At 43.2% G+C, this 24,327-nt stretch overlaps 3 protein-coding genes across 3 annotated transcripts; 2 read left to right on the top strand and 1 right to left on the bottom strand.

The window, feature by feature from the left end:
- Positions 1-7,517: 7,517 nt before the first annotated feature.
- LOC119212676 (translational activator of cytochrome c oxidase 1) lies at positions 7,518-9,850 on the top strand. Its single transcript, XM_037463376.2, has 6 exons — positions 7,518-7,594; positions 7,743-8,034; positions 8,115-8,221; positions 8,500-8,633; positions 8,938-9,100; positions 9,189-9,850. The coding sequence occupies exons 2-6, from the start codon at positions 7,746-7,748 to the stop codon at positions 9,396-9,398; spliced, it is 903 nt and encodes a 300-aa protein (XP_037319273.2). The 5' UTR covers positions 7,518-7,594; positions 7,743-7,745; the 3' UTR covers positions 9,399-9,850.
- Positions 9,851-10,224: 374 nt separating this feature from the next.
- kcnh6b (potassium voltage-gated channel, subfamily H (eag-related), member 6b) lies at positions 10,225-15,726 on the top strand. The gene is made up of 12 exons (XM_037463197.2): positions 10,225-10,468; positions 10,858-11,000; positions 12,020-12,445; positions 12,550-12,943; positions 13,054-13,253; positions 13,369-13,621; positions 13,702-13,895; positions 14,081-14,189; positions 14,353-14,604; positions 14,685-14,865; positions 15,020-15,185; positions 15,268-15,726. The coding sequence occupies exons 2-12, from the start codon at positions 10,872-10,874 to the stop codon at positions 15,523-15,525; spliced, it is 2,562 nt and encodes an 853-aa protein (XP_037319094.2). The 5' UTR covers positions 10,225-10,468; positions 10,858-10,871; the 3' UTR covers positions 15,526-15,726.
- Positions 15,727-19,474: 3,748 nt separating this feature from the next.
- Positions 19,475-23,841, bottom strand: LOC119212663 (DDB1- and CUL4-associated factor 7-like). Its single transcript, XM_037463357.2, has 7 exons — positions 23,368-23,841; positions 22,262-22,420; positions 21,898-22,009; positions 21,658-21,776; positions 21,341-21,550; positions 21,098-21,215; positions 19,475-20,285 (listed from the first exon to the last, which is right to left on the bottom strand). The coding sequence occupies exons 1-7, from the start codon at positions 23,503-23,505 to the stop codon at positions 20,113-20,115; spliced, it is 1,029 nt and encodes a 342-aa protein (XP_037319254.1). The 5' UTR covers positions 23,506-23,841; the 3' UTR covers positions 19,475-20,112.
- Between the last annotated feature and the right edge of the window lie 486 nt (positions 23,842-24,327).

Below are 24,327 nucleotides of genomic sequence, written 5' to 3'. Positions count from 1 at the left end.
TCTTCAGAAATTCCGGGAAAACAGTATGTTCATGTTTTTTTTTATTCCTAGATAAGAGACTGGATCATAAGTAATATTGTCATTATGTTTCATCATCAGAAAGAGGCTGACGCGGTTGCCCGGCTGTGACAATTTTAGAAAACTCAGATAAAGACCAGACTCAGACTTTCAGCTCTTTGTGTTATATAAATGGACCGTTTAATCTCTGGTGATAACCTCCCTGACACTAGCTGATATAGTGAATATATACAGCGGGTGAAATAAGTGTTGAACACGTCACCATTTATCTTTGTAAATTTATTTCCAAAGGAGCTATTGAGATGAAATGTTCACCAGATGTTGGTAACAACCAGAGTAATACAAAGAGACCAAAACAAAGAAGTTGAAAAATAACGTTATGTGTAATAATGTGAAATGACACAGGAAAAAAGTATTGAACTTACTGATATTTATTCAATACTTTGTACAAAAGCCTTTATTGGTAATGACATCTTCAAGATGCCTCCTGTACGGAGAAACTAGTCGCATGCATTGCTCTGGTGTAATTATGGCCTATTCTTCCACACAGTCTTTAAGGTTCTGTGGGCCTCTTCTATGAATCTTGATCTCCAGTTCTTTCCATAGATTTCCAATGGGATTTAAGTCAGGTGATTGGCTGGGCCATTCTTGCAGCTTTATTTTCTTTCTTTGAAACCAGTTGAGAGTTTCCTTGGCTGTGTTTGGGACCATTGTCTTGCTGAAATGTCCCCCCTCGTTTCATCTTCATCAACATGGTAGATGGCAGCAGATTTCTGTCAAGAATGTCTCTAAATTTGCCCATTCATCCTTCAATTATGTGAAGTTTGCCAGTACCATTTGCTGAAAAGTAGCCCCACACCATGATGTTCCCACCTCCAAACTTCACTGTTGGTCTGGTGTTTTTCGGGTGATGTGCAGTGCCATTTCTCCTCCAAACATGGTGTGTATTATGGCATCTTAACAGTTCAATTTTGCTCTCATTGCAGGTCTTTTTGAAGCTCTCCACAAGTGGTCCTTGGCTCTTGGACAACTCTTCTGATTATTCTTTTCACTCCTCTGTCAGAAATCATGCAAGGTCTTGAGACAGCTCTTTGCTTTTACCCATCATGGGATGTGTCTTGTGTGACACCTTGGTAATGAGACCTTTTGTAGGCCATCAGTTGGGACTGAACCAGCTGATATTAATTTGCACTGACAAGGGTCTGGATTGCTTTTTAATTGCTGATAGTTTTCAGCTGTTGTCTTGGCTTTCCATAACTTTTTGCACCTCCCTTTTTTTCATGTGTTAAATACTTTTTCCCTGTGTAATTTCAAATTATTGCACAAAACTTTATTTCTGAAATTCTTTGTTTGGTTTCTTTATATGTATGTATTACTTGGGTTGTTCCCAACATCTGGTGAATGTCATGTCAATAGCTATTTTGGAAAGATATTTACTGTTTGATTGATACCGGACTCCGCGCACCAGCTGGCTCCAGCTTCCAGCTGAAGGGTGGAGGAATCTGCTTCTACTCCAACATCAGCTGGTGCAACAACGTAACAATGATCCTACAACACTGTTCTCCTGATCTAGAATCTTTCATCATTAACTGTAAACCCTTTTACTCCCCAGGTGAGTTCGCTTCATTCATCTTGGTCGGTGTTTACATGCCGCCGGAGGGCCACGTGCACGACACACAGCGGACACTTGCCGACCAGATACGGCATGCAGAGCTTACCAACCCAGACTCCTTGGTTACTGTCCTCGGGGACTTTAACAGTGGAAACCTCAGCCATGAACTTCCAAAGTTCAAACTGTTTATTAAATGCCCAACCAGAGAGAAGTGTTGCACCACACATTCCCACACCAGCCCACTACCCGCATTAAACAAATATATATATGGGGAATGGCATTCATTTGGACCCCCCACCATCAATGTCTAAACCACGGTTACGCCCTTGCTTCAGAACATGTCATTTGTTTTTGTTAGTACTCGCACACCTGCACAAGCACTACTGCATGAAAGATAAACCTGCATGCCATCATCATTTACATGTGTAATACGATCATTATGAACCAAATGAAAGAAACCAAATGTAAATATTTCGTGGAAAAAACAAGTCGTGACTTTACATTCCATCTAAGGGGCTTGTGAGTAGCAGAATAACATTTTTCCTCCCTTTCTTCCGTTTTACTAATGACTGAGATTTCAACACCTGAAAGACACAGATAAAGTATTTTAGAGAATGCAAAATGAAGTTCCAAGAACACATTTACAGCCTATTGGTTTTAGTTAATGATAAACACATTCCTACTCTACCTTTTTCGTAAGGATTTGTAGGGGAGGTTTTTTACTGATGTGTCTTGTTGCCTCGACTAAAGTTTCAAACACCTGTGGAAGCGGCTTTAAGTGTTTGGACATCAATCCACGTTATGAAGCAACGTCGGTGGCCGGTTTGCACACCTTTTAGTTATGGAAAAAAGCAAAAGTGTGTTTTCACTGCATTAAAAATTGGATTTTTATCTTACCTAAAGGCGAGCCACATCATCAAAGTAATTGCAAATTACCCGAGGAAGACCATGCATGTGTGTTCAAAATGTCATTGTCTTCCATCCCCTAGTTTAGTCCCCTTGGATATCTACTACAGTGCTTGGAAATCCATCCATAACATTGAAGTTATTGTCACCAAAGGTCACCAAAGAGTAGAAATGACAATTTAGGACTATCATACATTTAAAACGACAAGACAACGTTCATACCCTACATATGCAAAAAATGGTAGGATTAAGTAAGGAGTATATTTATTCTTTATGTTTCTAGACTGTATAGAAGTTACCCACTACTGCTGTGTTAGAGAGTTAGCTCAGTGAAAATAGACTGAACTTCCCTGTGTGCTGCGCTGTTGATTTGAATTGATTTACATTACATTCAATAACCACAGAAAACCTTTTATCGCTTTATTGTAGGGTTCATATTGAAATACATTAAATTGTTGATTTCATAATCACAATATCAACATTGATTTGAATATACAGGTTCCATACATGCATTGTTTCAAGAGTACATATTTTACTATATAAGAGACTTTTTAAGTTTTAGGATTGATAGAAGTTTTTTCCTATTTAGGAAAATAAATAACTAACGTAACACAGGGGACTACAAGCAACAACATCCAAGAACAATATGACATAAATGAAATCAGGGAAAGAATCCCATTGAACAAACATGTCTTAATTTAAATGTGTAAATGATAACGTGATTGAGTCGAGATGTGCGTTACTTCAGACCTGACTGAAACTCGACTTTTGAAAGATAATATGTTTTTAAGCTTCAACAGCACCTGATTTTTTAATTAGGACTTCCCAAAGCATCCAAGCCTGAAACGATTCAATTCCCCATGACTTTTAAGGTGGAGTAAAGACATGACAGCAGATCCCAAAGTGGAAAAAAGTGTCATAGGATTAATAAAATAACATACAAAGGCATGTTCACTGACCAGCGGCTTTCCAATTATTACTAGAAGCACTGGGGGAAGGTAAGACAGGACTGATATCACCAGGCTGTTGATGAGGGTGTGAATGGCTCTTTGCTTCTGGGGGTGGATATTTCTACCGAGGTCAGATTTAACCAGTGAATGGAGGATGAGAGAGTCACAGATCGCGATTATCACCATAGCTACTATCAATGGCAGAGCGGAATACATGGTGTAGAATAAGGAATAAAAAAAATAGTATAGAATCCCAGAGGCAATTGTAAAAACCCAAACAATGGCAGCCATCACCACCCTGGGAGTGAGACTTTTCCTCTTGTGGTAGGTTATTGGATGAACCACAGCCAGGTAACAGTCCAGACAGATACAAGCCATCATGAGGGGTCTCCCACATGCATTCAAGGCACAGACCCCATTCAAAAATGCCTCAAAAGGCCAATACACCCAGATGAAATTATTAATTAATCCAAAAGGGATGAAGAACAAGAAGACAGCGTCCATGATGGAGATGTTCACTACAAAAAAATCATTTGGTGTGAAGGGACTTCCTCCCCTGTGAGCCTTAAACATCTGCCACAGCACGGCAAGAGATGCAGGAAATCCCAAAGCAAAGAACAGAGTGTAAAAAAAAGACCAAATGTATTGGCTCTCTTTATAGTCTCCACAACCATAAAGATCAGCTATAGGTGTGGGCGAGTTGTTGGACAGAAGCTGGGAGCGAAGATTCCACCCAGGCAACATTATTGAGCAGATTGGTAGTTTCAACACCTGAAAGACACAGATATAGTAATTTAGAAAATGCAAGAGGAAGTTACAAGAACACATTTACAGCATATTGGCTTTAGTTAATAATAAACACAGACCTACTCTACCTTTTTCGTGAGGATTTTTAGGAGAGGTTTTTACTGATAAGCAGCTGTGTCTTGTTGCCTCGATTGAAATTTCCAACACCTGTGGCAGCGGCTTTAAGTGTTTGTACATCAATCCACGTCATGAAGCGACGTCGGTGGCCGCTTTGCAAACCTTTTATTTATGGAAAAGAGCAAAGCCACAGAGCATCTGAGATCCATGAAGGCCGATGGTAATGGATATGAACTGACATTTTGTGTGTTTACACTGCATTTGAAGTTGGATTTATTCTGACCTGACAGTGAGCCACATCATCAACGTAGTTACAGTTCATGGGGGGGACCATGCAAGTGTGTTCGACATCATTGTCTTCCATCCCATAGTTTAGTCCCCTTGAATATCTGCACCACAGTGCTTGGAAATCCATCCAACAATGGTAACACATCAGTTATAGCCAAAATGTCGACTTGTTAAAGGCAATGGAGTCAAAAACAGGGGATTATCACATGACCAGGAATGTTTGAAGAAAATGTCACGGTTGTCCATTAAATAGAATGAAAACAAAGAGAAGAAAAGGTTGAAAAAGCTAAATTTCATGTAATGTTATGTAATGTAATGTAAGGAAATAAGAGGCCTGATTGCTTTGTTCACAGCAAACTTGAAAAAAATAAATATTAAGCCATGGTTTAACTGCACAGTAGACTGAGTCCTTGTTTACCGTATAATTTTATTTTGTACCGCCCTGTTTGGCAATGTTGTTTTTCAGTAAAATAAAACATTTGCATGAAGCAAACCAATCCAGTTTTCCATGTTGATAAGAGCATAAAAATGGAGAAAAGATTATGGGAAAAAATGAATGGATATTTAGAATAGATAGAAATGTGTGATTAATTGTGATTAACTTTGAGTTAACTATGACATAAATGCGATTAATCGTGATTAAAGTTTGGAATCGTTTGACAGCTCTATGTAAAATACATCACAGTGGGACAATGACAGGACAGTGCTCATACCCTACATATGCAAAAAAATAACAGGATTTAGTAAGGAATATTTATCCTTTATGTTTCTAGACTGTATAGAAGTTACCCACTACTCCCGTGTTAGAGATTTAGCTCAGTGAAAATAGACTGAACTTCCCTGTGTGCTGCGCTGTTGATTTTAATAGATTTAAATCGCATTCAATAATCACAAAAAAACGAGTTCAATGGCTTCATTGTAAGGTTCACATTAAAAGACATTCAACTGTTGATTTCATAGTCACAATATCAACATTCATTTGAATATACAGGTTCCATACATGCTTTGTTTAGAGAGTACAGATTTTACTATATAAGAGACATTTTAAGTTTTAGGAATGTTATTTCCTATTTAGGATAATAAACAACTTGTGCAAACATGTAACAAGCAACAACCTCCAAGAACAACATGACATTAAATAAGGGAAATAATCCCATTGAACAAACATATGTCTTAATTTAAATGTGTGAAGGATAACGTGATTGAGTCGGGATGTGCGTTACTTCAGACATGACGGAAACTCGACTTTTGAAAGTTAATATGTTTTTAAGCTTCAACAGCACCCGGTCTATGAATTAGGACTTCCCAAAGCATCCAAGCCTGAAACGATTCAATTCTCTATGACGTTTAAGGTGAAGTAAAGACATGACAGTAGATCCCAAACTGGAAAAAAGTGTCATAGGATAAATAAAATAACATATGAATACAAGTTCACTGACCAGGGGCCTTCCAATTATTACTAGAAGCACTGGGGGAAGGTAAGACAGGACTGATATCACCAGGCTGTTGATGAGGGTGTGAATGGCTCTTTGCTTCTGAGGGTGGATGTTTCTACTGAGGTCAGATTTAATTAGTGAATGGAGGATGAGAAAGTCACAGATCGCGATTATCACCATAGCTACTATCAATGGCAGAGCGGAAAAGATGGAGAAGTAAAACCAAAACAAACAATAGTATGCAATCCCAGAGGCAATTGTCAAAATCCAAACATTGGCAGCCATCACCACCCTGGGAGTGAGACTTTTCCTCTTGTGGTAGGTTATTGGATGAACCACAGCCACGTAACAGTCCAGACAGATACAAGCCATCATGAGGGGTCTCCCACATGTGTTCAAGGCACAGACCCCATTCAAAAATGCCTCAAAAGGCCAATACATCCAGATGAAATTATTAATTAATGCAGGAGGGATAAAGAACAAGAAGACAGCATCAATGATGGAGACGTTCACTACGAAAAAATCATTTGGTGTGAAGGGACTTCCTCCCCTGTGAGCCTTAAACATCTGCCACAGCACGGAAAGAGATGCAGGAAATCCCACAGCAAAGAACAGAGTGTAAAAACAAAAATAAATGTATTGCCCATCTTTATAGTCTCCACAACCATAAAGATCAGCTATAGGTGTGGGAGAGTTGTTGGACAGAAGCTGGGAACGAAGATGCAACCCAGGCAACATTATTGAGCAGATTGGTAGTTTTGACACCTGAAAGACACAGATATAGTAATTTAGAGAATGCAAGAGGAAGTTACAAGAACACATTCATAGTATATTGGTTTTCGTTGATAATAAACACAGACCTACTCTACCTTTTCCGAGGGGATTTGTAGGAGAGGTTTTTACTGATAAGCAGCTGTGTCTTGTTGCCTCGACTGAAGTTTTCAACACCTGTGGCAGCGGCTTTAAGTGTTTGTACATCAATCCACGTCATGAAGCGACGTCGGTGGCCGCTTTGCAAACCTTTTAGTTATGGAAAAGAGCAAAGCCACAGAGCATCGGAGATCCATAAAGGTCATTAGTCATGAACTGACATTTTGTATGTTTACACTGCATTTGAAGTTGGATTTATTCTGACCTGACAGTAATAAATAATAATGTTGAAACTTCAAAGGAATTTATCCTCTGGGGAAAAGGAATGGAAAATGTCATCGTTCAAAAGAAGGAGAAGAAAATGTTGAATACTGTCATACTTTTAAAATGTAGCTAATTGAATATTAAAAGCCTGAAATGACTTCATGTCAAACATCCCTTGACTTACTTGCATCAGAAATTATATCAATAAAATAATCACGAACCACGGTTACGCCCTTGTCTATACCATGTTCATATAAAACTAACGGGTGTTGATTTACACGACATTTATTTTGAAAAACCCGTTTCTGACGTCACAACCCGGAAGGACCAGTTTCTCAGCAAGGACAGCAGCACCTGAATGTTCGCCCGACTTAACTGTTGTAACTGTATGTTTAATGTCTTCATCGACATGAGAATTGAGTTGTTGCTAAAGTTAGCTCCGTTGAACACCAGCCGTGCTGCACATTCATCCGTGCTGCACATTCATCCGTCACACCGTGCTAGCCGACACTCCGGTTGTCTGTTATTTTGAAGGGCATGGCGGCGGGGGCGGCGCTGAGGGCTCTCCGGACCCTGCTCCGCCGGGGACCGCACGCGACCCCGGGCAGCCTCCCGGTGCCGGGGGCTCGCGTCCCACCGCCGGCGGCCTCGTGCGTGTCGTCCCCGCCGTGGAGGAGCTCCTCCGTCCGGACGCTGCAGCTGTCCCGAGCCGCGTGCGCGGGACACAACAAGTGGTCGAAGGTGAAAAACATCAAGGGGCCTAAAGATGAAGCGAGGGGCCGGATGTTCATGAAGTTTGGCATGTTGATAAAGATCGCCGTGAAAGGTGAGATGGAACAGCCTGCTGCAGTTGGAGGCTTTTTCTTGTCAATTAAAACTAATGTCAACGTTGGTTTTGGTCTGCAGAAGGGGGCCCCAACCCGGACATGAATTTAAACTTGGCCCAAGTGCTGGAGCAGTGCAGGAGCAAGAACATGCCCAAAGCAGCGGTAGAGGCTGCCATCAAGAGTGCGGTAGGTTGGCGACACACTGACAAAAAAGGGCCACCACAAGACATCTGAGCTCTTCGGTTGTCCTCGGCGTGGACTCTCCAAGCATCTGAAAATCTATTAGAAGGATGGAGACCGTTGCTTCGAAATACGAATGCCTCATTTGTCTCATATTTGAACATGGAGAAGGTCCATAGATCACTATATACGTGACTTATATGATATAATACGAATTGCTTTGTGCTCTTATTACGTGCTGCCCGATCTCATTTGTATCTTTTTGTCTTTGTGGGGGTTTACAGGAAAAAGCTAAACCGGCGTCCCAGCATATGTTTGAAGCCCGGGGGCCCGCTGGGTACCTGCTGCTCATTGAGGTCCTGAGTGACAATAACACACGCACCCACCAGGACATCAAACGCGTGCTTACCAAGAACAGGTCAGCGTCTGCTTTTCCACGACTCCTCCTGCCTTCTCACCTCGAGGATCAACAGGCCAATACACAGATCGGACATATGAGACAATGCAGTAATTACACACAATGCATGGTTCATTGCAGTGATCACAACGGCCAGTAGGCCACTAGATGTCCCTCTACCAACATATTTATCTTGGCTAAGAAGCTGGCTGCACATATGCAAACAATTTATGGAAAGAAAATCTGTATGTGCTTTCATGTATTAAACTAAATGATTACCCAATTTAATTTGTAGTGTACACTCTCTCACACCACTCTCCTGCAGAGCGGCGTTGTCAGACGGAGCGCGCCACAACTTCAACAGGAGGGGGGTGGTTCTGGTGCCGGGGGAGAACGTCTCCACGGAGAGAGCCGTGGAGCTGGCCATCGAGGCCGGAGCCGAAGACGTCCAAGAGACCGAGGACGAGGAGGAGCGGCCTCTGCTGCAGGTCAGACACGAAGGGGCCGTGAAAATATGTAGAAGAACATCCTTACACCCACAGACTAAACGGCGTGATCTGTTTTCGCTCCCCTCAGTTTATTTGCGACATGGCGGAAGTGAGGAAGGTGCGGGCCTCGTTGGAACAGCTGGGAATGCCCATCACGTCCGCCGGGCTGGAGTTTGTGCCGCGCACCCTCTGCACTCTGGACCAGGAGCAGCTGGATGCTGCGTCCACGCTGATAGAGGCCCTCAATGACTGTCCGGACGTAGTTCGAGTCTGGGACAACATCCAGGCGGACGGCTGAGATGATGGCCGCTGAATACCTCACATGTGGGAGATTTGATTCCACAGGGAAAAGGACAAATGTATCAACCGCTCGACAACGCCAGTGCAAATCAGTACGAAACGAATGAGTGCATTGGCAATTCTTTCTCTGTGGAACTTGGAAATGAAATTTCTTGAACATTTGCCATTGTCACCGTGTTCTTACGATAAGTTCATTAGCTGCTGGTATCACAACGGCCCTACAGGGACTTCATGTGAAGTTTACAGCGTTAGTCCTCAGAGTAAAGCTGAAAGGAAACCCTTTTTGGTGGATGTTGTAAAACAATTTTTCAAGTAGGTTTTAAAAAGTTGCAGGAATATTAAGATGCCCCTTTTTATTAGCTAATCATTCATCGGATCGTTTACAGAATGAAAATGTTCTGTCAAAGTGTCATTTTTATATAGTAATTAAAGACACAAAGAGCTGTTGTACATTCTGCATAATATAACGGTAGTAACAAACGAAAATAGATCTATAGATATAGATCTACATTTGTATAGCTCTATATCTAGGTGACTGAAGGTTACAGCTGGAGGACATTTGGAGCTAATGTCATCACAGCTCATTACCCCCTCATATTAATGTAACAACATTGCAACAGTTTGCACGTAACATGAAGAGCGGGCTCTATACCTCTATTGAACTATAATTTATGTCACAGCCTGGACTGCATGTTAAATACAAGAACACTGAAATTATTATTTGATATCAACAGGTCCGGTGTGGTGGTTCTAAACCCATTTGCTCTATTAATCGATACCCGTCATAGATTTTCCTGCCGCTTTCTGTCAGCTATAGCACGGCATCGATCGGATTCCTGTGTGGGCAAATATTCCGCGACAACATGCGAGCTGCAGGCCAGTGCTCCGCCCTGTGCCTCAGCGGAGGGTCCAACATCCACGTCCGGATGAAGGAGGCACATTTATTTTGCTTAAATCTGAACCATGAAAGAGAAGAGTCCAAAAACTGTCTTTAAGGATGGATTTCTATGTGTCGTGATCGTCTCCGTGTCAAATCAGGAAGGATCTGAAATTCTGGTTTCAAATCGGGTAGGTTGTGTATATTTACTTTCAAAGAAACTGGGCTTCATTTGATCAAATAGTGAGAGCAGAGAGAGTTTTTCCAAACTGTAACTAACTTCCCACTGCAGGAAGACCGAGTGAGTCGAGCTCTGAGGCAATCCAGTATTTGAGGGGCGAGTATTTTTGGGAGAGGCACAGCTACATGGGCATTGTGGGAAATGAGGAGCAGACAGGAATTAGTTACAGAATATTAAGCATCACCAAATAGCTTTTTTCAAATTTTTGAAACGGTTGATTCATTTAATGTATTTTTGAAAACAATAACAAGTTATAATATTAGTAATTATTGGTAAAAACAATGATGTCTTTACACATTATATATATTTATTTGATACGTGTTTTCTGATCGCCCGTAGGCCAGCTGAGCTCCATGTCCGACTCGGACCTTGTGAAGAGTGGGGGCCTTGAATCCCACTCCCCTCCGAGCCCCAGGATGGAGCTGCTCGGCCCCTCCAAGGGGAAGGACCGCTCCCACAGCGTCACAGAGAAGGTCACGCAGGTACGGACTGTCAGGAAGTCCTTTTTAAAGGCTCTAAATGAACCGACCTAACCATTGGCCACCAAACCTTATCATTCACTGGCAACATCCGTCCTTCATTAAACAGCTCACATTAATCACGTTTTTTGAGGCTCCGACAAGGTCGCCATGACGAGAAGGCTGACGTTTAACAACCCACTGGTGGAAAAATCAGTAGATGTTTGCTAGCGGGCTGTTTTTCTCCTGGGTGTGGACAGCCACATTGAGCCACAGTTCAATTGCGAGCTGCCACAGCCCTGCGGCTCAGCATTCTGCATCACTGCCTCCGCTGGACGCGATAGATACCAAACCACTGCGTGGTGTTTGCAGCCACCGGTGACCTCGCCACTCCGGATCACTTGTTGATCCCTGTCGGTTCACGCCTCCATTCGTGGGCGGCGCGCGCGTGGCTATTCATCTGCACACCTAGTAGATGGATGCGTCCGTCTGCTAGGTCATTGACGAGAATCGGGGGCCGCAACGGTTCACTTGAAAATTAGGGTTCAAGGGGAACACGAGGACTGTGGCAGCACGTAAACTCCGCTGTGGGACGCCATCGTTTGAGCCCTCCAGCGACTCGGTTGGCTCCTGCGCGGCCGACCCTACTATGGTTTTCGCTCTTTGACTATTGGAAAAATCACTGTCCTGTGTGGATGTGATTTTAACTCGAGTCTCGCCACCGTCTGGTCACTAATGACAGGATGGTCAAGGATCTGTTGGACCTACAGGGTTGTAAAACCAAGGCAGGCAGCCTCCACCGAGAATTGTGTCAAAATATGACATCATCTAGGAAGGTCTGTTTGTTAGTATTGGTTCAGAGGATATACTTGTTTTTCCATTTATGCAAAAATTGAGAAGAATGCAGTTGTATTATTTGTTAATGCGGTTTGTTTGGTGAAATGGAATAAAATGACTTAACAGCGCACACTGAAGGGCCGATTTGCATATAAAAGGTACACAATTGAGAGAACATTAGAGTTGAATGTATTCTTTTTGTTTAGGTACTTTCTTTGGAGTCCGATGTGCTGCCTGAACACAAACTGCAAGTGCCAGAGACAACATGGTGGATCTTGCTTCACTACAGCCCCTTCAAGGCATTCTGGGACTGGATTATTCTCCTTCTGGTCCTCTACACGGCTGTTTTCACTCCTTTCTCGGCCACCTTCCTCCTTGACGAACACGGGGATCTACGTCGACGGGGCTGCGGCTTCACTTGCGACCCTCTGAGCGTGGCGGACCTTTTGGTGGACGTGCTGTTCATCGTGGACATAGTCATCAACCTTCGCACGACGTACGTGGACCGAAACGACGAGGTGATCACGCAGCCGAGCCGGATAGCCAAGCACTATATCAAAGGCTGGTTCCTGATTGATCTGTTTGCGGCGATCCCTTTCGACCTTCTCATTTTCAGATCAGGCTCCGACGAGGTAAGTACTCTGGTTCCAAGTTTCCAAACTTCTTGGAGTTCTCTGAAGCTGCTGTAAATTAAATGGCCATTTTCCCTCCTATCTGTTGTCAATGGACACCAAAGATGGCCACCTTAACAAGTCTGCTGAAAACGGCGCGGCTGCTGCGATTGGTCCGCGTGGCAAGAAAACTAGACCGATATTCCGAGTACGGGGCCGCCGTCCTGTTCTTGCTCATGTGTACCTTCGTGCTCATCGCCCATTGGCTCGCCTGCATTTGGTACGCCATTGGCTTTGTGGAGAGGCCGTACACGGAGACAGGCTGGCTGGACAACCTGGCCGAACAGCTGGGCAAGTCCTACAACGATAGTGACTCTGCCTCCGGTCCGTCGGTCAAAGACAAGTACGTGACGGCACTTTACTTCACTTTGAGCAGTCTGACGAGTGTGGGGTTTGGTAACGTGTCTCCAAACACCAACTCGGAGAAGATCTTCTCCATCTGCGTCATGGTCATCGGCTGTGAGTTGACTAACACAATACCCTCCAATTTGTTAATTCCCTCTTTACCTTTGTGCAGTCCCTTATTACACAGAACGTATTTTCCTAACCTCTTCTTGGCATCTTCTCAGCTCTCATGTACGCCAGCATATTTGGGAATGTGTCCGCCATCATCCAGCGGCTGTACTCTGGCACAACCCGATACCACACCCAGATGCTGCGAGTGAAAGAGTTCCTGCGATTCCACCAAATCCCCGGCTGCCTTCGCCAAAGGCTAGAGGAGTACTTCCAGCACGCCTGGTCCTACACAAATGGCATCGACATGAATGGTGTAAGTAAAAAATGGCAGAACTGAGTGCCAACTCAACCAATCCTTCAGCTGCTGTAAAGGTTGTTCAGTACCCCTGTTTGGATCCAATGGCTAAAATGCTGATGGTCTTGTTCAGGTGTTGAAGGGATTTCCAGAGTCCTTGCAGGCAGACATCTGTTTGCACTTGAACAGATCTCTGCTGCAGAACTGTAAGGCTTTCCATGGAGGCAGCCAAGCCTGTCTGCGCGCTTTGAGTATAAGATTCAAGACGGTCCACGCTCCTCCAGGAGATACTCTGATCCACTACGGGGAAATCCTGGACTCTCTCTTTTTCATCTCGCGCGGTTCCATCCAGGTCATCAGGGATGATGTAGTGGTCGCCATACTAGGTACCTCACTGTAGATGCCTAAAATGCTCCAAAAACATCTGGTAATCATTTTATAACCAATAATGTTCATGATCTTGCAGAAAAGAACGACATCTTTGGAGAGCCCATCCACCTGTACGATGAGCCGGGGAGGTCCAACTCAGAAGTGTACTCCATCACCTACTGTGACCTGCACCGCGTCCAGAGGGACGACCTGTTGGAGGTCCTTGACATCTACCCCACTTTTGCAGAAAAATTCTGGAGGAACCTGGAGATAACGTTTGACCTCAGAGATGTATGTTGGCAATCGATGGAGATATTTTACCTTCTCAGACACAATAGTAATAATACAGAGTATTAGTAACCCTAACTCCGCCTCTGTATCTACCCCAAAAATGCATTTTAAGATTTAAGAATTAAATCTTTTATCCTGTGGATTGCTGTCAAGTTTCCGTAAAGTGTCTTTCTGTGTTTCGTCAGGTTGATCCGGTACCACCAATAATAACAACTGACGACTCTGGTGACGACTTTGGGTATCGCCACAAGCCGAGACACAAAATCCACTCCCTGGACTGCCGAATCCGACCGGGTAAGTCTCTGGCTGGTAATCAGTGCGCTAGGCCTCTAATAGCATCAATTGCCCTGTCCAACCCAACGGAGAAATGGTCTGCTTGAATGGTCACCCAAACTGGACTAATGTGAAGATATCGCATAGGCGATACAAGACTAATTAAATGCTTTCTTGTGAACAGATGGAAGCGATCACGAGGACTCGTACTCCCTCCGTCACCGTCACTCACCTCCTCAGAGCCACTGGGATGACCGCTGTAGCTGTGGATCCCATTGCTCCCAGTCCAGTGAAGACCTGGCTAAATCCCCCGACCACGAAGCCAAAGAGGAGCTTTACCCGCCGGAAGATGCAAGACGAGACTATTCCACCCCTGTAGTACAGCTGCCCCCCCAGAGTGACACCTCATTGGGGAGGGATGCAGCGTTGGACCAAGGTAGACTGGTGCGAGTTGGAGTATTTCCTGTTTTTTTGTTGATGGTTATTAGTGAAGAACGTCTTTGTGTTTTCCCTCAGCTTCTTCTTTGAATGTGCCGGAGATGTACGGACACCGTCCAGAGCGTCAGTCACCGCAGTTTCCCACTCGTGCCTGGCGTTCTTCATCCGTCCGCGACTCATACCACCCGCCGGCGTTCATAGAAGAGCGGCCCGGTGAGCTGGAGTCCCGACTTGAGGTTCTACATTCACAGCTCAACAGGTGAAGGCAGAGACGGTTTCATGTTTTTAAGTATCGATCGGGCCGCTCGGCCAACGCTTAGAAACCTCATGTCTCTCATTTATTTAATGATTCCACAAGCTGGAATTACGTTACTTCACTTAACGGCCATTCTCGCTGTCTCTTGATTGCCCAGACTGGAGACTCGCATGACAGCAGACATCAACGTCATTCTCCAACTTCTTCAGAGGCAGATCGTACCTCCGGCTTACAGCACCGTGTCGTCTAGTACTGGGACACCAGAGCAGCACGGCGCGTGTCCCATTTCTGCCATTCAGATGGACACTAGGGTACCCGCACAGGTAAAGAATACCACTACCAGAAGATTTGTTTGTGGAATTTTGCTTCAGGCACGTGATAACATGGCAGGATTTCTTCGCTCAGAATGAGTCGCAGGAGTCCGTGTCGAGCGGTATCCATGTGACCGCAGCGTCGGACGACACCACGTTCACGACCACCACCCCGGAGACCGAGACCCATGCGGGGTCGATGCCGCTGCCACCGGGCGGAGCCTTCCTGGCGGGAGGCCCGAGGCTGGGCCGCGGCCTTCGCTACCCGTCACTGCCCGGGAATCTGGACGTCAATCCGGGACTCGGCGAGATCCAGAAACACCTCTCGGATCCCGTGGTTTCTGTCCTCTGACAACCTGCAGTGAAAGGCGGTTTTTCAGGGTGACCAGCGTGAAGTTGTGACGCACGGCTGCTTGGAAAAAGTCCGGAGGCAGCTGTGGGACCAGTGCAGGATTCAGGCCACCATCACATATTTGGACAGGAAGTAAAGTGATTTGAAATTGGATCGAGGGTTTCCCTTTTGTAGAGTATCGACGCTGGATTACACTCAGTGGTGATTGCAAAAGAATTATAATACGATTTGTTACAAGAACAAATCAACAGAAGCAGTGACTCAATGGCGTCTCCACTGGTCTGGGTGACTGAAAAATGCCCTCGGTCAAGGAAGTTTTGCATCACTCAACACTCCATGAAACCATTCTTTCTTACGACTTTTTGCTAAGCTAAGCTAACCAACGGCTGGCTGAGACACTCTACCCGAATAATTGCAACAAAAAAAGCAAATATGAATCTCCTGAATATCAAACTGTTCCTGGTAGGAAATCTAATGACAATTTCTCATGTGATATTTCTTTCTTCAATAAAAGAAATACCATTTCACAGGGTTTTTGCTGGTGCATAGATATAGATAACGACTCACCCGATCTGTTCTGGACCAAATTTGGGAAAATAACAAAAGACAGTAAGTTTATCTATATTGTAGAGGCCCAGGGAGTTATCTCTCAGTATTAAACAGTAACATATTATCGTCTCTAACTGTAAATCTGCACAATAGGTATTTATTGATGAATCACCTCACTGTGAAAAAATTGAATATAAAAACGTAGAATGGTTTGATCTGTGAGGGACTGTATGTAAAAAAATAAATAATTGTTGAATAAATAATTGTTGCACAAATTGAACAGAAATCTGTATTATTGTCAATATTTAAAAGGTAGGGTTGGTAAAATTCGCATTAACTCCTGAGAGCACTCAATGAACCAGATGCTCTGAGGACAACCAAAGGAAAGAAATTAGGGCCGGGACTCGATTAAAAATATTAATCTAATTAATTAGAGGCTTTGTAATTAATTAATCAAAATTAATCGCATTTTAATTGCATAAATATTTGGCCTGAGAACAGTGAGAAGTAATTTTTTTCACATGGATTTTTATATTTGTTCAACCAATTCCAGCAGACAAGTGTGTTGTGTTGTGGATTCCAGCCTGAGAATCTATGAGAATTGAGGTTGGATTCAAAAGCATCAACAGGTGTGTGGTGGAACAGTGCAGGGAGATAGCAGGAAGGCTGAAGTGTGGAGGATCCTCAGTTCAAACCTGCTCTCTCCGAAGGAGAGTTTGGTTGCAGTCAGGGCTTCAAACTGTAAACTTTGAAACAGTTTTGAGGTTTAGTAAACAATCCCAAGGTCTAATATGAGAAACGGACACAATGAGGCATGTGCTTGAATAGCACAAGGGAACAACTGAAGGGCTGCAGGCTCCAACCTGCTGTCTGAGGTTGTGGGCTCATACCCCTTCATGCAGACATCACTTCTGCTTTGAAAGAGTTTGAGGTTTGAGTAGCAATCCCAAGGTTAAATACAACAAACAAAGGGTTAATTGGTGTGTGGTGAATTAGCACAGCGGTAGAGCTGATGCCACAATCCTGCACTGCATTGGAAGGTTGTGGGTTCAAGCCCAGTCTTGGGTTTGAACTTTTGGCTTTACTTCAGGTTTGAGTAGCAATCTCAAGGTTAAATACAACAAACAAATCGTTAGTCAGTGTGTGGTGAAGTAGCACAGCGGAAGAGCTGCTGCAACAAGCCTGCACTGCATTTGAAGGTTGTGGGTTCAAGCGCAGTCTTGGGTTTGAGCCTTTGGTTTTACTTCAGGTTTGAGTAGCAATCTCAAGGTTAAATACAACAAACAAAGGGTTAATTGGTGTGTGGTGAATTAGCACAGCGGTAGAGCTGATGCCACAATCCTGCACTGCATTGGAAGGTTGTGGGTTCAAGCCCAGTCTTGGGTTTGAACTTTTGGCTTTACTTCAGGTTTGAGTAGCAATCTCAAGGTTAAATACAACAAACAAATCGTTAGTCAGTGTGTGGTGAAGTAGCACAGCGGAAGAGCTGCTGCAACAAGCCTGCACTGCATTTGAAGGTTGTGGGTTCAAGCGCAGTCTTGGGTTTGAGCCTTTGGTTTTACTTCAGGTTTGAGTAGCAATCTCAAGGTTAAATACAACAAACAAAGGGCTGGTTAGTGTGTGGTGAAGTAGCACAGTGGAAGAGCTGCTAACATAAGCCCCTGCACTGCACTTGAAGGTTGATGGTTCAAGCCCAGATGTGGAAATAGCATTTAAGAGATTTTTAAAGTTTAACTCACATGCTCAAGGTTAAATAGGAGAATTAAAGTTGCCAAAATGTGACCAGGACTGGTAGTGTAGGGGTGCAAGCTAGAGCCCAGAAGCCTCTGTGCGCACCGCCAGTGGGTTCAAATCCCGCTCGTGCCAAGTCTTGAGCACACTGCCGCGGAGGTAGTAGTGGGGGCATTGTCCCCACGGTTGTTTCAGAGAAGTGAACCCTAGGGGTTATGCAGAAACACAAGGCGTGTTCACTTGAGTTATGATTGCATTGTCAAGAATGATGAAGAATCTTTTGCTGATGAATTGAATTTGATGTTAATTGCTTTAGCCTTTTAGCACTTATTAGCCATGCTACGTAGCCTATAGGGTTCCACCTTTTTGACGGGAGAGAAGTAAAGATGAGCAGATGTGTCTCATTCAGTGGTCACACTGACATGAAACTTATTACAGCCTCTGAGGGCATTTTTCAAGACAATCACATGTTTGTCTACTTCAGGGCATCCTGTGGACAACCTTAAACTGACAGTCTGGCACAGGGTGTAGATTTGTTTACCCTTTTTAGTGCATCCACCCTCCAATTCTCTGTTACATTCAAATTCAACTCACTTGTGCCTTTACCAGGATCCTCCAAGATGAACCAATCCGTCTCTGGGGCAATATCCCATTATGATTTTTTCTAAATGTCAGTTACCCAAAACTAAAAAAGGACTTAGGAAGAGCCACCATGTCCCTTGAGGGTTGAACCCAGATAAGGTTTAAAGTACAGAAATTTGGGGCATTAGTGACAGGGATGTGTAGGTTGCTCCATCTAAGATCATTCCAGTCATGTCATGGGAAAAAAAATATTGTGAAAAAAGTCAAAATATGCAGGGTCAAAAAATGTCACAGAAAAGAAAAAAAAAAAATAATAGGTAAAAAATTATTATAAAAAAATAAATCTAAGAAATTCAGGTAGCCTATAGGTAAGTAGACCTTCTGTAAACTATGTTTTTTTAAGTAGACCAATACTTTCAAGTACATTCAGAACATTGGTTATTTTTTCAGACGTGGACTTAGTTACCCTGGTCCTTAAAGCAGTCATCTGGTGCAGTGTGGGTTGGGTGTGGGTCCTTGTACTCGGGTCGGGCTAACGTCCACGCTAGCTGCTAATTTTCTTAATTAAGATTTCCCATTCACAGGGCCACCTGACACGGTCTCGTCAGCTTCTTCGTTCATGTTCACTGTGGTTTGTTGTCTGAAGTCATGAATGCTAGTTGGTGCTCCAGTATAATCGGTCCTCCCGAAACTCATCCAGTGAGAAACGCTCCGCGGTGCAAAAAATAAGTGTAAAAATTGTTTAATGTGTTATTTTTTGTGTAATTAATTAATCTTAATTCACATTGTAAATATAATCCTGTATCTGTGGCTGCAGCCAGAGTCAGAAGCGTGTTTAATTATTTCATTCTGATTGGACGGCTTCCTGCCCGTATTCGTCCCGTCTCTCTGCACATCACCGGAGTGTTCCACCAGTTAGCAGCCCGACAGCCACCACCACACAGAACATGTTGTTCACATTCAAATATGTAGTAGCAGGGTTAGGGGTGTGTCTACGGAGGAGGCCTGAAAAGAAAGACTTTACTAGATTTGGCAACTTTTCGATCTCGTTCTGTGGCCTCTGATTGGAAAAAGACTCTGGACGGTGTTTCTCAGTTGGATCATTTTTGTAATCTAGCTTTATCCTGCTAGTTTATAAAGAACTACAAACCCTAGCATTAATACATGTAATGTATTACAACAGATCACAAATGATAGTTACACATGTATTTAGGTTAAAAAAGACAATTGAATATATGAACACTTAAAGTCACATTAACCACATTCAATCCACTTTTAAATGTGACTAAACTACATTTTTGCTTCATCATAAAAATGAATGGTTGAGGATGTCGTAATGGGTAAACCTACACATATAATGCACCATAATAGCATATAAAAAACATGAAACTCACTAGACCTTTTGTCTACGAGACAACAAACTGATAGTTTGGAGGCTATTGAACCTTGGTTCGTGTCTGTATGTAACAGTTTCTTGAGACTCAGTTACCATTTTTTTGGCTCTCGAGTTTTCTGATACAGGACGTTTGGATTTCGTATCACAAAATCAAGCGCCGATGTATTCTCTTTCTCAGTTGAAAAAAAAAAAAAGCTTTACACACATTATCTGAACCAACATGAACTCAAGACGAGCATGGGCTGAATAGTGCTGCTTGCTCCTTAAAAACAGCTTGTTAATTCAATTGAAAATGTTTTTGAGTTGCCTCAGTTCTTCACAACTGAAGTTCAGACTCTGAGGATTTCCAGGCAGTTGTTGTAGCAGATAGCGATCCAGTCGGGCTGGGTGGTGGCCCACTGGACATTATTGATCTCTCCCTCGGCTGTGTATGCCAGTATTGGGTCCTCGATGGCCCGCGGCATCTGCTGGATGTCCCAGATTAGAGCCTGGTGGTCCTCCGCTAGAAAGACACAGGGGGAGGTTTGATTTTAATTGATCAATCTCATTTTAACAGGAAGATGTGCGTGCACACGCACGTCTGTCCTCAAATCTCACTTTGTAGTGTCAAAACGAGGACTTATGGCGCAAATAAAGGCACAGCAGTCGTTGAGCCGAATGTGCACATTCCTAGTCCATTTTCTAAATGCTGTACTTGTATCAAGTAACCAAAAAAAAAAAAGTGTGTTGAGCTACAGGCCCAATTTATGTGCAAACTGTTGACTGAATCAAAAGGTAGTCTTTACACAGTATATAGCATGTAGATTTAGTCACACAATGTGAAATAAATATGGAAACAGAAAAGCTGCCGTGACCAGCCAAAGAATGAAGGCAGCGGTTAACCGAGGTAAGGTTAAATATTTACTTTCTGCTATGCTCAATATGGCTGTCCACCATTATAGTATAATGCATTCTATATACACCCACACATTACCATTCCAAGGTTTAGACACACTTTGAATATTAAAAAAATAATAGGGATAATAGATATGCAAATGAATATTTGACTTTGAAAACATCTGCTTTGCAAGTAGTGAATGCAACACAAACAAGTGAGTCCATTTAATTATTTCTCACAATTGTGTATTCATTATGTTAGAGCTCAGATCTTGTTTGAATACTTTGTATTTTTTTGTGGCAATTTCAATTTTTATATCTGAAATGATCCAAACTGTTGGCCTGGATTTGGCTCCATGTCAGAGCGGCTCCCTCTTGTGCTCTTTGTCAGTCATTGCACACTTCTTATCTCATTTTGTTGAATAAAATTGTGCGTACCTGCTGTACAGATGTGACAGGAGGAGTGGGGTGCCCAGGCGATTCCATTGACACAGGCCCTGTGGTTGTTGAGTCTGGCCACCGGAGTACAGGGCACACGCACATCTAAGATTACAACCTGAGGACAAGAAAAAGATTGATTAGACAGGAAATGGCAGCAAATAGTATTTGACAAAGAGAGACCGGATACATCTTCATGCCTTCAAAAAAGGATTATAGCATGACAAAGGGAGCAGCACTAACCTCCATGCTGTCCATCGCCATGGTGACCAGGTAGTTAGGGTCCTGCTTGTTCCAGCACAGCCGGAGCAGTGGGTGGTGCTGGGGGTCTTCATAGATGATGGTGCTATGTTCAAGGTGACGGAGGTCAAACATGCGAACCGAGCCGTCTGCTCCCACTGAAGCGAACATATCCCTGCCGCCCCCCGCTCGGCTGAAGGAGATGTCGTACACCTGCAACACAGCCAGACAGTGAGTTCTGACCAGTTAAGCCAAGGATTCCTTATGTTCTATTACATTTAACACAGAAAAGGGAGAGTTAGATCTGTGATAACATTTACCTCCTTGTCATGGGCGATGAGCTGTGTCTTAACATGACCCGACACTAGGTTGACCCTACCCAGCACCTGTCCAGTCTCCAAGCCCCAGATTGTACAGGTAGTGTCGATACTGGAAGTACCTGCATTGAAAACATATACACAAACGCAATGTCACTCTTCCTTTCAAATTTCTTCAATTTTTTTTAAAGAGGAATTTACTCAACATATCCAACTTGATCATTTTCCCTCGACAGTTTTTACCTAACAAGTTTGGGTCCACCTCATTCCAGTCAAAGGACGTGAGCGGTGCACAAAAGTCAGAGTTCTTGTTATTGTTAAGCAGACACTCCAGTCGGGTCTCGGTTTCCCCCACCTGTCAGAAAAAAAAAAAACACATTTTATTCTCTACGTTTCTTTTTTTTAAATTACATTTTGTAAAATCAAATTGCATTTTCAATTGTTAAGAAATGTAATAAAATAAAAAGAGAAATATGGTAGAAGACTTTTGGTTTGCATGCTATGCTTCACCACGTAACAAGGAGTCCGGCCTTATAGAGTAGACGTGTATATATACATAATATTTGGTTCTGAAGTCCATAGGTTCTGGTCAGACTGGTGTTCTTACCCTCCAGATTCTCAGGTAGTCCCCGCTGGTGGCCAGCAGGTCAGGGTAGGCCCCCTTGCTGTCCGGAATCCACATGACCTTGGTGGTGGGGTAGGGGTGGTCAAAAGTGTTTCGACACACAAACTCAGAGTTTTCTTCCTCCAGACCGACGATCTGGACCTGTAAATAAAGTCGAGTGAGTCAGTTTAGCATTACTGACACTGAGCACAGTCAGAGCTGTGATCGATGATGATGATGATGATTATTCCAGGGATCCTCAGATGGGATAATCCAGTTAGATACATTAGATTAACTCAAACTAGCAACTAGTATTTAACATGAACCTTTTCATCAATGTGTCATATTTTCCGATCTTTTCAAATACAGCCATGTGTCCGTTTCCAATGGTGCAGATAGCAAATTAATCAATTGATAACATAGTCCCAGCTAGATAATTAATGTCTGCAATAAGTCAAAAATGGATGATCAAACGTACATAAACTCAATACATTAAGAGATCTTGGGAATGGTTGGGAATCCTTTAAACTACTCTGTCAGGTTCAGACAGCTTCACATCACTGCTTCATAGTGGTTCATTATTTAAATTGTCAACATAAGAAATGATTTACACACAATCACAGATCAGCACATTTTAAAACCAAAACACTTAACACCATATCCAGCACTGCAAGATGAACCCAAATAAAAGAGCAAATTCAGAAAACAATAGAATAGTAATGTATTTACAACCAATTTATCAAACCATTTACCTGTTTTGAAAAGTATGTTACATTACCATTGTAATGGATGTAATGAGTACAACCAGCTCCCTTCAATCATCCCAAAATATATTATAAACACACTGACAGCTTGATATTTCTGCAATTCACGCTGGTTAAAATAGTCCTCTGTGCATATCACGAATACTTTAAAGTAAGTAACAGGCACCATCAGATCAAAACAATGTAACCGTTACTTTCAGGGTGCCCTGTGGGGGGCATTTCTACTGCAAATAAATATTAGCTGATGCATGACATTCACAGTCAAATCTCCTTCGATCAGACATATTTAAGGTCGAAGAAGCCCGTCGCCATCACGTCTCCCGAGCAGCAGCGAGATGAATTCACCTTGTTGTTGTACTCCTCCACGAAGCTGCCGAGCGCCAGGCGGAACCGTTTGTCCGGTCGGACGCTCCAGTTCATGGCGTAAACCGTCCATGGCGCCTCGTATTTGTAGATTTCTTTACGTTTGCCGTGTAGCGACATCTTCAAGTGCGTCTACAAAGTAAGCCCACCAGCGGGACAACAAGAGCCCGAGTGCGTCGCTGTTACCACCTACGCTAGCTTATTTTGCAAATGGACGTTAGCGAGTTAGCTAGCTAACTTATTGTCTCCGCTAACTGTAATGTATGCCGTAGTAAGCTCGCAGATTGTTGAGTCAGTGTTATCGGGGTGCTTTCCCAGCGATAGGAGAGTCACGGTAAAAACAAAATATCTGTTAACTTGATGAAATTAACCGCACACAGCTGCTCAAAGATATTCGTAGCATGGCAGCAATGGCGGCGACAGGAGGACGAAAATAATGCACCGCTGAGCGTCATCAAGGATCCCGGTGCTGCCTTTAAGAGGCGGTGCGAATATCGTAAAAGAAAGCACCAGCATCCGCGGGGGCAATTCTTGATGAAAATATGAGTTAGTTGCTCAATATGTTTCAATGCAGTCACTATATAAATAATATTGCGCTGTATTAGTAATTCCTCTGCCAACGGCTTGAATGTCAATAAGTTCTAGATGGACATACATCCTCACGCAACGAGAGTTTATGACAGGAACCTGAATGCAACAACGCAGTTGCTACCCGGCTGTGCGCCACACTTTGCAAGTTGTCTGCAGTTGAGATCTGCAATGAGCAGACAGAAGTTTAGAGGTTGCATGAATATGTCCATTTGTATGTTCAATAAAATAATAATAAAAGTATACATTTGGTTAAATTCCTACGTTCTCTCCTGGTCAACTAATTTGATTGTATTTTACCCTCTTAGTATAGTTCCAGCTGAATAGTTAAGGTGTGGGCCTTCACTTAAGCAG

Source organism: Pungitius pungitius, chromosome 21 (assembly GCF_949316345.1).
Source record: "Pungitius pungitius chromosome 21, fPunPun2.1, whole genome shotgun sequence".
In the NCBI taxonomy this organism is placed as follows: Eukaryota; Metazoa; Chordata; class Actinopteri; order Perciformes; family Gasterosteidae; genus Pungitius; species Pungitius pungitius.
Note: the sequence above shows the minus strand (reverse complement) of the source record. Positions and strands in the feature narration are given on the sequence as shown.